The sequence below is a fragment of the Echiichthys vipera genome (assembly GCF_963691815.1).
Source record: "Echiichthys vipera genome assembly, chromosome: 4".
Taxonomy (NCBI): domain Eukaryota; kingdom Metazoa; phylum Chordata; class Actinopteri; order Perciformes; family Trachinidae; genus Echiichthys; species Echiichthys vipera.
In genome coordinates, this window is record NC_139829.1 from 28,347,921 (window position 1) to 28,362,160 (window position 14,240).

Sequence of the window (14,240 nt, forward strand, 5' to 3'; positions counted from 1 at the left end):
TCTCTATGAGCCAAAACTGTGCTTGAGTGCTCTCTAGGAGCATGTTAAATGTGATCTCTAGGAGCCAAAGCGTGTGCCCAAGTGCTCTCTATGAGCCAAAACAGTGCTTAAGTGCTCTCTAGGAGCTAAAACACATTTTAAAGTGCCCTCAAGGAGCTAAAACGTGTGCTTAAGTGCGCTCTCCTTCAATGACTTCAGTTGCAGAAGGACTGCTACTGTTTTTAAACCAATCATTTGATCCTCTCTTTACTCTCTTCCCTCAGTTTAGCTTGTGACTCATGAACGTGACCATGTAGCCGGCTGATATCAAAACACAAATATTAGCTAAACTTATTCTAAATTACATTTCATGGATCTTGAAAGTATATTCTTTAGAAATGTGGTAGTAGTTTTGATAGTATTATATTTATTTAGTAATTGATGCTTCCATTTTTTTACCACCAGAGTACCACATTTTGAGAACCAGTGGGCTACAGGACTGTGTGTGTGTGTGTGTGTGTGTGTGTGTGTGTGTGTGTGTGTGTGTGTGTGTGTGTGTGTGTGTGTGTGTGCTTGGATGGTGTTTCAACCTGTGTACTAAGGTAGAGGGGAAAACACCTATCACTGGAGGTATTGCTGTTGCCATAGCAACTATCTCCATTCATTCCTTTCCCTTCAACTGCCGAGTGCACGAGTGCCATGCCTTGAGCGCGCTGCGTTGGACTCCAATGATTGGACGATACTTGGACTATACCATACCGGAAAGAGGGGGGCGTAAATGAGTTCACCGTAATTTAGCATCAAAATAAATTAACTTTTAAGTTCAGCGGATGTCTTACCCTGAATTTAGCTCTTTACTCAATTGTTTCTTACAAACTTAAAACGATTTACTTAAAATACTACGAGATCCACAATGTAAATATTGGTTTTGCCCTTCTGGAGGGGGGTGTGTATGCACATTGAGAGTGCCGCCTGAGAGGCTGGGCTCAGGGCTGCACAGTCACACAGTGGTCCCTTGACGTGGATGAAAGACACAGGGCTTCAGTCCGCCCGCTGCTGTCAATCAACGTTAGGACATGGTGCATTATTCCGTACACCCCTCAAGTGTTACGACCTATAATAAAAGTATTCAAAGTCGCCATTAGTACATTGTTATAACAAAATTTGGATATGATTGGGCTGTGATATGAAATCGTATTTAACGGTTGAGGCGACGTTAACAGGCGGATGTGATTGGACGGAGTTTGCGTCACTCACCGTGGGAGCTGTCATGTTAGGTAGCACTAGCCCCGCCCCCTGCTGTAGCTAGCAGAGCAAGTGTTAGTTTGGATGCACATTGAATGAAAGTCAGTGTAGCAGGCTGTTGCTACCAGCAACTGAGGATATCTGCCCACCGTGAAGTTATCTTGCAGTGTTTCTGAGACTGATGAGACTGGAGTAGCAGAGATATTCTTACACATTGGCAAAACAAAGACAGGTTGAGGACATTTGTGGAAGGGGAAGGTAAGAGACATGTGCATCAGTGTCGTGAGCCTCATAGACCAAGTATTTCTGGTTAGACAGGTAGGTTAGCTCACTTTAGCTAGCCTAACCGTCTATCCTTTAGTTTGCCTTGCTAATTAACACAGAGACGGTGTATTGTGATATTATAACGTTGAGCTAGGACACTTATTTATAGTTTTACTGTTATGTCCTGTGTCTCTGTTACGCGTTTGTGCTCATCCTGTTTCACCGGTACTGTTAACGTTAGCATGCTTGCTAACTCATATCATGTTGCATGTCATCAAGACGAGCTGGTTAGCTCCTGTGCTAGCTGACTAACCATATGTGCTTAATGTTACATGCGAAAGGGCTACTTCCGTACTGTAACTGAGTGTTCGCCGTGTGTCTCTGTGTTCAGGACCGTTGCCTGTGTGTGGCAATGCAGCGGGTCACGGCGCAGTTCGTCGCCGGGCTGGTGGCAGCGGTGCTGTCGCTGCTGGCAGAGCCGTGTTGGGCGGACGGCGGGGGCCTCAGCCTTGCAGAACGGGTTATCTGGGCTGTAAATTGCGGGGGTGAATCTCATATAGACGTGCACGGTATTCACTTCAAAAAGGACCCGTTGGAAGGGAAGCTCGGCAAAGGTGAGTCCATGTTAACGGTGGTTAACTGCTAATTTTGAGTCTGAGTGTCTCGCTGGGCTTTACCCGCAATGCATTGCTGAGGATGACATTGTGGATGTAAAAAAATGTCCCTCACAGTAGCAGAGATTTGAGCAGAAACCTCGAGGTGGTTTTGCTTCTGCAAGTAATCACAAACTAATGAGGAGTCAGCATAGAGGAGTGCAGCTCCGCCCCTCTCAGCATATAGAGGAAGCAGGTGAGGATATGAGAGAATTGACTGTAGAGAGTCATTCTTTGCTCCAGCCACGAAGCTGGGATACTGTAATTGCAAGTTGGAGTGAACACAGTGTGATATCTTGCCATTTGAGACAGAAGAGCGTTGTATTTCATTGAGTGCAGGAAAAGGTCAGGGCTTGTGCAATGTGGTGCTTAGCTTGACTTAAAACCTCATCAGTTTTCCAGTAATGCAGCTAATAATGTGGTCTTGTGATCAAAGTGCACACCGAACCTGATGCTATTCTCCTTTGTAGCATCTGATTATGGGGTGCGCCTGCCAATACTGCGCTCCAGTCCAGAGGACCAGATTCTGTATCAGACAGAGCGCTACAATGAGGACACTTTTGGATATGATATCCCCATTCGGGAGGAAGGAGATTATATACTAGTAATGAAGTACGCAGAAGTTTACTTCGCTCAGTCACAGCAAAAGGTATGGGAATGAATAATTCAGAGATATTTTAGTGTAATGTGTGTGTAAGCATTAATAAAGTTGTCATTTCCATCTGCACAGTTTGAATAGACAATGTATAGATTCATGAAGACGTATTGTTTTCTGTTTTTAATATACATTTCACTGCACAGTGGCGTTCAAACAGTATTCTGGGCTGTTTGAATGCCCATCAGTGTTCTCCGCTAGTGGCACAATGAACGTTAAGATGTGTTTGTGTCATTGCTGATTTGGGAATATGTATTTTTAGGTGTTTGACGTCCGTCTAAATGGCCATGTGGTGGTGAAGGACCTGGATATCTTTGAGCGAGTGGGTCACAGTACCGCTCACGATGAGATAATCTCCTTCTCTATTAGACGTGGCAAGCTGAGCGTGCAAGGAGAGGTGTCCACTTTCAACGGCAAGCTCACTGTGGAGTTTGTAAAGGTGAGTTGTTTTTTTTTAATTGTAATTATTTGAGACATTTCTTGATGTAATTGATTGTGTGTCAAAAGGGAGTGCCAGACAGTTTGCTTATTTTTGCATGACACTCGCAAAAAAAACATTTTGACAGCTTCTTTTGTGATTGGTTGATCCAGTTCAAACAGGTTGGTGAAGTGGGACATAAAGCAGGAACAAGGGAATGATTCTGATCTCCGGTGACTTTATGGTTATGTCAGCCTTCGGGTACACAGTGAGGTAGCGATTCAAGTTATGCAGTATTTTAAGAAGCAAGAAATGTACATTTGATCATGTATAAAGGACATTTTTTATTTTGTCAATCTCTATGATTTAGACATTGTTGCTTTTTTTAAATTGAGAAACAGAACTGAAAACATCCTATTTGAACTATATTATCATGTCATGATAATGTAATTACAGTAATAGTGGGTTGTTTCTTTAAAATAAAATCTATTAAAGTGAGTTTTGATAATAATTACACTCTGATTTAGGCCCCAACTAAATGCCCCAATGTGTTAAAATAGACTGAGTCTACTTTATTTATTGTGTTTGGTTTTTCTGTTTATTTATTTTGGCTATTTAAAATGATTATTGATCTTTGAAAGGGTTTACTTGCATCAGTATGCTATTATCATTATATCAGTTGAAAATGGTTTCAAAACGGAAATATTATTGCTTTTCTCAATAATTTCAGGGACAATTTATCGCCCAGCAAAGTTCGTCATCGTGACAGACCTACTCTAATTAGACTTTTACCACAAGACTTTATTCAACCCAACGTGTTTAAATGTGGTGTCCCAGCAGGTTAACGGTTTAATTTGTTCATTTATTTTCTTTATTAAATAGTGTTTGATCTTAAAATGACAACGGGCAGCTGTGTGGGGTGAACAGAGGTTGGGATAATAACCAATACAAAAGTAATGTTAGTGTCATAAAAATAACTGCTTCAGTAAAAGCAGGAATGTAACGATTGACAAGATTTAAAGCAATAGTTGGACATTTTGGGAAGAATTATTAATCTTTTTCTTGCTGAAACTGAGATGAAAAGATGGATACAACTTTATAGTCTGTAAAATATGCAACCTCCAGCAGCTGGTCACCTTATCTTAGCATAAAGAATGGAAACAGCTTACAGAGCTGTGTCCAAAGATAACCAAATCCACCTACCAGAAACTCTAATTAACACGTCATATCTTGTTTGTGTAATCTCAATAAAAACCATGGTGTGAACACAACAGCATGTAATTTTTCCGGTTTGGTTTTTGTATTTTCAATGAACGAAATGAAGTGAAGTTAATTAATTCCCCACAATGTTACAGCCTTGAGCCCTGTGGGAAATTACCATCACGACTTGTATAGAAAAGAGACTCTTTTTCAAACAAAAGGCCGACATTTAAAATCGACATCGCGTTTACATAATGAACTCCATTTCTGAAGGGCTGCTGACAGACAGTTTGTGTGTGTGTGTGCGTGTGTGTGTGTGCGTGTGTGTGCGTGTGTGTGTGTGTGTGTGTGTGTGTGTGTGTGTGTGTGTGTGTGTGTGTGTGTGTGTGTGTGTGTGTGTGTGTGTGTGTGTGTGTGTGTGTGTGTGTGTGTGTGTGTGTGTGTGTGTGTGTGTGTGTGTGTGTGTGTGTGTGTGTGTGTGTGTGTGTGTGTGTGTGTGTGTGTGTGTGTGTGTGTGTGTGTGTGTGTGTGTGTGTGTGTGTGTGTGTGTGTGTGTGTGTGTGTGCAAATGACTGACAGCAGTCTCACATCTGGTTGTCCTTTTATCATAATTATTTTCTCGTGGTGTAGTGCAACAATTAACTTTACTCTTTAATTCTCAACAAACAGCTACTGTCTGTGAATCCGGCAAATAAAAATGTCCTCTTGTCTATTGCTGTCTCTGTAATGAGACAATTTTCTCTGTCACATTTTACTCTCTGGTAATACATCAAGCTGGGGGGGTCTTTTGTATCCGCATGAGTTTAATTTCTCATGCTGCAAAAAATGCCCATATGACTTTATCAGTAATTCACAAAACGCCCAAACTAAAACGTAATTATTGCCACAGAACGGCCTTCACTTACAATGACCCTGTCCACATCTGTTCTTGGCCCATATTTGCACCGCTACAGTGCTTCCAACACAGCAGAACTTCAGTCAGAGATAACCTTTGATTCTATTTTAAGTTTGGGAACTTGCTGCGGGCCACAGGAATAATATTATACATGTATACGATTAGTATTCCCTTTCAGCGCTGCGTTCTGACAAATGAAAGATGTTGCCAGAACATCTGGCTGTAGGCAGAATTTGTAGGATGGCAGTGACCTCGTTCTTCTTTTTAGATTTTGTAGATCTCTGGCTCTCTCTACATTTTCTCTATTTAAACAGATAAAAGTGGGACACAGTGTCCGCTCTTTCTGCAAACGTTTCTGCAAAACCTCTAACATTAAAATGATAATCTCTCCAGCACAGGTGTTTTATGTTTGGCACCGTCCACTTGTTCAGCGGAAATCCACCTGCACCCAATGCTGATTCCTTCATCTCAAACTGTGATAAATTTAGTAGAAGAAAATACCTATCTTTTATTAAAGATTGTTGTTTTTGTGCACCTTACTTTGATAAGACTGATCAAACTATTCATTTGGTGTTTCATGAAAGTAAAAGATAATGAACACGGTCATCATCACTCCTGTATGGTATCAGATTGCCTTTCTTCTGCTCACATGTGGCCCTCTGTGTTTCAGGGTTATTATGACAACCCGAAGGTCTGCGCTCTCTATGTAATGAAGGGGACATTAGAAGGTGAGTCCTGAAACTGCAAACTCACTTGCATAAAAGTCAGTAAGTTAGTCTTGCTTAACCAGATGCTTCAGTTTATTACAGTAGTCGTAGACTTAAGCTGCGTTTCCGCTGCATTGTATGTCATGGCTCTACCCAACTTAACTTGCTCCTTGTTTGGTATTCCATCAGCAGAGGTTGTGGATAGTACCAGGTACCTTTTTGGTTCCACCTCGGTCAATATTCCACGCGAAGCTGATGCGATACTTGAAGATGACTGTTCGAGAGAATCTTCAACTAGCGCCACACAGGACATCCGGCACACATCCGCCATTTTAAATAGCAAAGCTACCTCGTGACGACAGTTGATTTTCAAACTAGTCTGCAAAACTACACCGTACAATATGGTGTTCACTACGCCGTGCGAAGTAGAGTAGACACTTTTATCCAGCAGCGCAGAAAATTATCTGTGCACGCGCATCTTTGCGCAGGCTTGCGGCCGGGTTAGATTCCCTTTTTTTGTAATGGAAACGCGTTGAGTCAACGGCCATTTGAGACGGTGTGCCCTGAAAATTTCCGAGGGACCACATTTTACCCTAATGGAAACACACCTTATATGGGGCGCCTGCTCTAACCACTGAGCCACCGGCCGCCCCAACATCCCAACAGTTTTACACTGCGTCGCTATGGCGATCAGCTGAGAATCCCGCCTACGCTGAAGGGTCACTATCCGTAGTGGAAACGAAATAGAGAGAAGTACCTGGTGCCAAAAGGAGTGGAGTGGAGCCGAACCATGCAGTGGAGATGAGGCATTAGTCGTAGCAGCGTTATGATCAAGTGCTTTGTTACATCCATTTGTGTACCAATTTCTCGCATGTGATTCGGACTAACCTCCCCCATCTTCCCTCACACTTTTTTTACGTGACAGATGTGCCAAAACTTCAGCCTCACCCTGGCTTGGAGAAGCCAGAAGAAGAGGAGGAAGAAGAAGAGGAAAGTGAGGGAGGCGAGGAAGGTGGGAAGAAAAAGCTCCCACCAGGTTCCAAGACCAGGGTCCAGTCAGGCCCCCGAACACCAAACCCATACGCAGCAGACAACAGCAGCCTAATGTTTCCCATCCTTGTGGCATTTGGGGTGTTCATCCCCACACTGTTCTGCCTCTGTCGGCTGTGAGCTACAAGCGGAGATCAAGGGGACATCAAACAGACAGGACGGACGTAAGACTATGGAGAAGAGGGGTGGGGGGGGCGGGGGGGAGGGACACAGGCAAAGGCATACACAAAGGAGGGAGCTCGGAGAAAATCTTGACGACGGAGGACAAAAAAAAAAGACAACTTTTCAGAAAGCCACTTCACAATGAAGCAAATGCTGCTGTCGAATTCTACTATTTAGGAAAGAAAAGGAGATGTAGGAAGTGTGTGCTGTGCGCTTCTTTGTGAATGTGTTCCACATCCACCACTGCTGACACTTTTGAACAATGTAAGTCATTTCCACTCAGAGACTGCGCAGGATTTACAGATGCCAGTCTTCACGGTTAACGGCGATGGGATGCTCAGGAGCGATCGGTCCGGGCCCGTTTTATATATAACTCAAGGCATCGTTTTGTACTGGGTGTAGCCAGAGAGCACACTCTGTTTAACACTCCTGCTCCGCATCTGGCCAGACATGTCTTCTTCAAATTGGAAATGGTGCTGCTTAGAAATTGGTTAACTAGAATATGTTAGTGGAACTGCAGTTGCCATTTGCGAGGCTCCCATTTTCCTCAACTTTTACTCAAGCATTTGTGGCTTTCCACCAGAATAGTTAGTCCTTCGCTGATGTGCCATCATCTACTAGCCGTAAGTTGTTGAAAAGAAGAAGGTAATTGGTGTCGAACCGGCTCTGTAGCTGGTGGGTTTATTTGCTGTCCGCTGTCTACGTCGGCTCGCCTTTGCCCTTTTCAGTGTGTGGTAATGCATGACTTACTTGGCATCGTTCCACCAAATACCGATTCAGGGCCATTAAACATGTCCTCGACAGTGAACACATATTCAAAATCCTTCCGGGATGAGTTTGTTTTGTTTGGTTTTTTTTTTTTTCAAAGAAGGATTCATTTTAAAGTTCAAACATTACAAAGTGAGAATGTGGAACCGCTTCTTTAAGTAAGAGACCCCAGAGTCAAAGTTTATGCTGTGAAATGCTTCAGCTCAAGCGCGTCAGGATCTTTACATCACTGTATTTTCTGTGGTTCTTGCCTTTTCTACTCATTCATTAAGTATGCATGCCTGCCTTTTTGTTTCACCAAAGAATGTCTTTCTTTTTTATCCAGTAAGAAAAGGAAAAACAGGGTGGCCTGTTTAATTTGACAAGTAGATTTGACAAAATTCAGTTATGTGATGCCTTGTTGGCTAGCTGTTTAAATTGGGTGTAATTGGACATGCAGTACCCTCATTTACCAAAATCTAATTGATTTAGAGGAAAGGAGTGTTTCGCCACTTTTTACAGCAGTGGTTAACTGGGAGCATGGTTGTATTAGGTTCATTTTTTTTCCCATAAATTTGTGTTTTTGATTTCGAACAGAACGCTTTGTTGACTCTGATGGGCCAATAACTTCAGTCCTCTGTGTTATATGAAAGAGAGAACGGGCCGCTGCAGCTCCACATTAATATAATAAACCATCAGAATTTGTGCCAGTGACTGCACTTGTTTCATACCCAAAGTCGCTCTGTGTGCTACCACACGTTTATCCACCCGCAGTCAGAGATGAGCACTGGATCAGTGTAAGTAGAAAACCGAATGTTTACCTGACATTATAAATCAACATTTATTGCTTCATCCACTTTTGTCACTTGGCCTTTTCAAATCTGTTGTCTTAAGACTTTTTAATGTGGACTGTACCTTTTTTTTGTTTTTGTTTGTTTGTTTGTTAATTCAGTGTGAACTTCGAGTGCAAGCTACTTGTTCTGGTTCTTGAATTTATCGAGCAAACCGGGGACAAACCTTTATCTATCTTTGACTCTTTTTTGCCCTTCACGGCCACATTATCAGAGTCTCAGCTTCTGGGACGAGGATATCCCTTTTTGCTTCCACTGAGGTCTGAAAAGCAGCTTTGTTCTTAATTTTCCGTAGAGTTGTGTTGTGAACCCCTGCTATTTATGTATCTAGTTACCTCCCCTAAGTGCTTAGCTCTACTCCGAGGACTTTATAACTTTGCCTGTTTCACTAATGCGTCTTAAATGTCCCCCAACACCCCCTGCCAGTATTGCTGTTGCCACGTGCAGTACTTGAAAAACAATTAATAATTCAGGTGTTGTGGATCCTTCCTCACTCCTCCAGTCTCCTTCCCATTTTGATTGATGGTGAGCAAGAAGTTTGTGCCAGAAAATCTTTGGCCATTCGTTGGTGTTTTTTTTTTTTTGTTGTTGTTTTTCTTTTCTTTCTAAGTGGTGAACTCATATTTAAGACATATAAGCACCTTTTGTTTTTCTTCTTCTTCTTCTGAAAAGATGCAAAAAATTCATTCAATTCCGCACCAAAGTCATCGTGTTCTGTTCCTCCGCGAGTTCACACAGTCGCATGTGTATATAAGGTACAAAATCACACTTTCCTTTAATGGTGTGACGACCATTTTGTTCTCATCGCTTTTGTTTCGTAGCTGAGGTGTTTTGGGTTTGTTTTTTTTCTGATTTTCTCTTGAGGAAGACTTTGTGGCCTTTCTTCTGGGGAGGAACGGTCGTCGGTACAGAGTATAAGAAGATTTAACAGGCAGCCGGATGAACTGGACTGTCGGAAAGTCAAATAAAATGAGATTATGTCTGAAAATGTGGGACCTTCCATTCTATTCTATCTAATTTAAATCAGAGCGGGGCTGATCTGGAGATATTTTATAATACGCTTGGATTTGTATGTTTGAATTTTTTCCTCAGGATCTATTTTGTTTTGTTTTGAGTTTTTAAAACTTGAGATTTTATTGGTGTGACATTTTGCACTGCCTCATGTATTTTAAAATCATGTCGTTTTTTTTGTGTTTGTCTTTGTTGCCTTGAATTATTGAATACATTGTGCTTTACCATCATTCGCCTTGAGGTTGCTCTTTTTTTTGGTTTATATCAAATTAACCCTTTTTTTTCTTCTGTTAAAAAAACACTTTTCTGGGCTCGATTTTCATTCCAACAAACAGCTCTTGTTAGGAGACGAGTAGATTTATATCTGGAGTCCGTCGTTAACGTCCACTTTTCTAGGAGCGAAGCCTCACCAGCCTTTTTTCGGACCTGTTCTTCTCAATACATCTCACAGTTGAATGAACAAGAGTGGAATGAAGATCTGCTCTGTTTTCTTTTCACATGAGAACCAAAGAATTGCCGCCATGCCATCCAAATTCTTAAACGCAGCGTCCTAATGTGACTCTAAAGGTTTGTCATTTCTCTCATCCTGTTTTTTCCTCCTCTGGTAAAGAAATGAATAAACCAGGAGAGGAAAACATGTCATGTCTCCTCATTTACTCCCCCCCCCTGCCATCGCACCATATCTATTTGAAATGTCCATCCTAAAAAAGTAATTGCTTTCTGATTAATGTAACTTTATTTGAAATGACCGTTTCCAGCTTCTCTCTATCTCTCCTTTTTTTTTCTAACTTTCAACACAACTGAACATGTGCGATGAATTTAAACTGAGACAAATTTGAACAGCAAAACATCTGCCAACGTGTCCATCGTCCAGGCAGCAGACCACACACACACAAACAACCAGGTCTGACAGCCACCGATCACACAGTGTGAGTGTGTGAGACAGTGAGTGTGCGCGCTTAAATACGAGTCCTACTGTGTAGAAATACATGTGCGGGATGAATAACTGCTCCCCTGGGGGCTGTAGGCAGCAGCAGCAGCAGCAGGTGGACTGAGAAATGTATTTGAGACCCCTGATCTTACTCTGATGTGGCATATTTCTGCTAAATGGGAAATGCTGATAAATGCTGTCTCTTTTTAATAAATGTGCTATTTTATCAGAATGTGGTGCTGCTGTTTTTCCACCCTGACACCTCTGATGTTGCCGTTAAGTACTTGGGTGACTTGGTATTTCACAGTTGTCGCGTTAGAGCTAATTTATCATGAGAAGTGCCGTGTCTGTGAATCCACATCGTCTGAAGTGTGAAGCATTTTGGAACTGTGCGACATAAAGGTCCCACATTGTAAAAGAAAATGATTTATTTTAAAGCAGGTAGAGGTTAATTATATAAACTATGAAACTATCGAAACACTCAATCCATAGGGAAACGCACGCAGCCTGTATTCAGAAACTGTCGAGCCATCAGGACCTCTGTACGGTTGTGATGTCAAAAATATACTATATAGGTTAAAAAAAGCGCCATTACAGCCATTTACTTCAAAACATGTTCCAGTAGCAACCCAAAACACAAGTATGAACCTGAAAGTGGAAAGTGGGCCGAATATGGGACCTTTAAAAACTCAAATGCAACAGTCTGACAATATTTCCTGAATAATGAAGAGGAGCCACAGCTAAGTTCAGCAGGTCACAGCACATGTACAGGCCCTTTGTTTGCCCAGGTGTTGATTTTTCCACCTTTTCCCACCAACTGTGAAAACCTCTTAAAATAGAACATCTAAAAGGTTTTGGGACCAGAATATTCCAGCGAGAAACAGCTGAACAAAGCCGACTGAACCGTGAACAGAATGGCCACACACTTAACCCACAGGCCATTGTTAGATTGAGCTTTAATAACCAAAGAATGACTCCATAAAGTTACCTTATTCACTATGTACACACGTGTATATATATTTTACAAAGAAAAATAACATTTATAAATTAATAGATCTGAAATTGAAGTGCATCATTTCCTTGTAAGCTTTGAGGCTGCAAAATAGAGATCCACCAGATGAAATGTCTCCATGCAGAACACAGTCCAGTCTCAGTCTGACTTCATCTGTAGTACAGAGCCATGAACGGTGTGTGGGAGAGGTGAACCCCTCCAGTTCCACAGGACACCCCTGATCCATCCTGACTGCAGCCCAGGACCAGGCCCAGCTCCAGAGCAGGCAGCGTGCCAGTATCCCCATCCCCCCACACATCACCATCAGTATCCTGCAGAGCCACAGAAGTGGGCTTTTCTCCTGGTGGATACCCCCCGGGAGAAAACGCCACCCGCCGCATGTTCACCAAGCTGCGACCCCCTCCGGCACCACCTGCCGCCTCCTGCAGACTCTGGAAAAGAAACAGCAGATCCACTCTCAGCTCCACTGTGTTTCCCCGTGACCACAAACTGTACCTGAAGGAGGCAAGAGACAACAAGTTTACAACCAGGCCTGAGACTGACGGAGGCCATCAGTCCAACAAACACGTTGTGTCTTTGGAGACTGAAATGAGGAATTTGTGTCAAAGTAAATATATTGAGAATCAGGTTTTTACCTTGTAGGTAGGCCACGCTTTGCCATGGAGGCGAACACAGGATGGATATCCAGATGTTGTGGGTTGGAAAGGTGGAGGTGAAGTTCGGCTCTCATAATTGTCAACGATAAAATCTCCCTGGTGAGGATAAACTCCACGTCTGTGCCTGAGGAGGAGAAGAGGCGGTCAGGAATTTGTCAGAGTCACGGTGCAGACGAGCATTTCGTGTCGCAGAGCAGCACATCATTATCCAGCTGTAGTTTAATCACATCCCAGTTAATCGGAGTAGGATCTCCACCACGGAGGTGTTTTTCACTCCTAATGCCTTGTTAATCTGTCAGCAGGATGTCTCAACACTTCTCGGAGGGGACATTAAGCCAGCTAAGACTCATTTGTATGCAGATGACACAGTCCTTTATGCAGCTGCATTAATCAAGCCATTAAAGCTGATTTTCAATCACATCAGCTTTCGCTTCTACACATCATGACATTCCTGCACAGTGTCACTCTTTCAACACCGTATATGTTTGTATATACTGCTGTTTGATGCTGCATTTTCTTATTTGCTTCACTCATTCAGTCCCATCATCTCTGGATGTTAACTGGACAGGCAAAGGAAATTTAAGTGAATTTGACAATTCAGACTTTTAATGAGCAACGCTGCTCTTTTTCTCTTTTTCAGACTTTTCCATGTTATATCCCAGACAGCTTTAGATACCTTAATACCAAATCTAATGGTCAATAATACATTTAACCTACACGTAAGTCATGACAATGTAGCTGAAGATTTGTTCACAACTATTCAAGATTATCTTCTCACAGCCCTCTTTGATGGATGAGTCCATCGGCCTACAGTCCACTTTTGCAGACAGCAGCTCTCATGGTTATGATAAGTCATTGTATATGTTGCATTAAGATACATTTAATGGAAATCAAACCTGGAATTAACCTGCTCTCCTTTTTTCTGGTTGAGCTCTGCAGCCCATAACTGTACCATCTTTTTGTCAATCATCATGTCCACCAGGATCAACACATTTCAGCTCTACAATATAAGGTGTAAAAGTTTATAATGACATGGGATCCACTTTATCTTACCTCCTCTCAAACGACCTTGGATCCCCCTTACTCTTCTGCAGTTTACTCCTTCTTGACAGCAGTGGTAAACCCGCCGGACAAAGCTGAAAAGAGATTTTCCTGGGAAAACCAGGCCCTGGGAGGCTCCAGCGGAAAAGGGCCGAACACGGAGCTGCAACATTGTAGCATTTTCCTCAGGAGCTTGTCTCGTGTTTTCGAGCCAAGGCGCCGCCAGCTCTGCGCACCGCTCCCGGGGCGTCTCCGCGACCCCGCGCCTCCACCGCCTCAGTGCGTCCATGCGTAAAGTTGGTCCGGAGGATTCATGTGCAGTTTTCGGCGACTGTGACAGGAATCCCAGCGTGTCTACTGCGCGACCAAATACTCCGATGTCCCTTGTTATCGCCGAGAGAAGAAATGAAGCAATCCAAATACAGTGCGAGGAGGCCATGGTGATGTTCCTGAATGCTGGCCTTTGGCTCTTCGCTGAGGGAAAACACGCAGCTTCTCTGTTGTGCCAACTCTCTCTCTGCCTGCTCCTGTATATACCCCACTGACAATGGGGACATCTTACCACTTAGAATTTGAATCCTGACCCTCCTCTCAGACCCTGCCCCTCTTTTTGTTCGAGTCCTAACCACCCATTTGCCCCCCACTGCTTTCTTTTAATGCGCCTGCATAATGAGGCGCCCCGAAGAGCGCCGACCCCGACCATTCAAATTCAGCTACTTAGCTAATGACTCTAATGACTCCATATCTGGAACATCAACCCCGA

At 42.9% G+C, this 14,240-nt stretch overlaps 1 protein-coding gene across 1 annotated transcript; it reads left to right on the top strand.

Annotated features, from left to right (window-relative positions):
- Positions 1-1,405: 1,405 nt before the first annotated feature.
- mlec (malectin) lies at positions 1,406-7,192 on the top strand. The gene is made up of 6 exons (XM_083912951.1): positions 1,406-1,482; positions 1,880-2,102; positions 2,612-2,790; positions 3,059-3,235; positions 5,980-6,037; positions 6,942-7,192. The coding sequence occupies exons 2-6, from the start codon at positions 1,901-1,903 to the stop codon at positions 7,184-7,186; spliced, it is 861 nt and encodes a 286-aa protein (XP_083769077.1). The 5' UTR covers positions 1,406-1,482; positions 1,880-1,900; the 3' UTR covers positions 7,187-7,192.
- The last annotated feature ends 7,048 nt before the right edge of the window (positions 7,193-14,240 follow it).

What these genes read in the sequence shown, in the direction of transcription:
- mlec (XM_083912951.1), top strand. Translation starts at nt 1,901, where the DNA reads ATGCAGCGGGTCACGGCGCAGTTCGTCGCCGGGCTGGTGGCAGCGGTG. An exon ending in TCGCTCAGTCACAGCAAAAG is followed by an intron (nt 2,791 to 3,058) that starts GTATGGGAATGA and finishes ATGTATTTTTAG; the next exon opens with GTGTTTGACGTCCGTCTAAA. An exon ending in AATGAAGGGGACATTAGAAG is followed by an intron (nt 6,038 to 6,941) that starts GTGAGTCCTGAA and finishes TTTACGTGACAG; the next exon opens with ATGTGCCAAAACTTCAGCCT.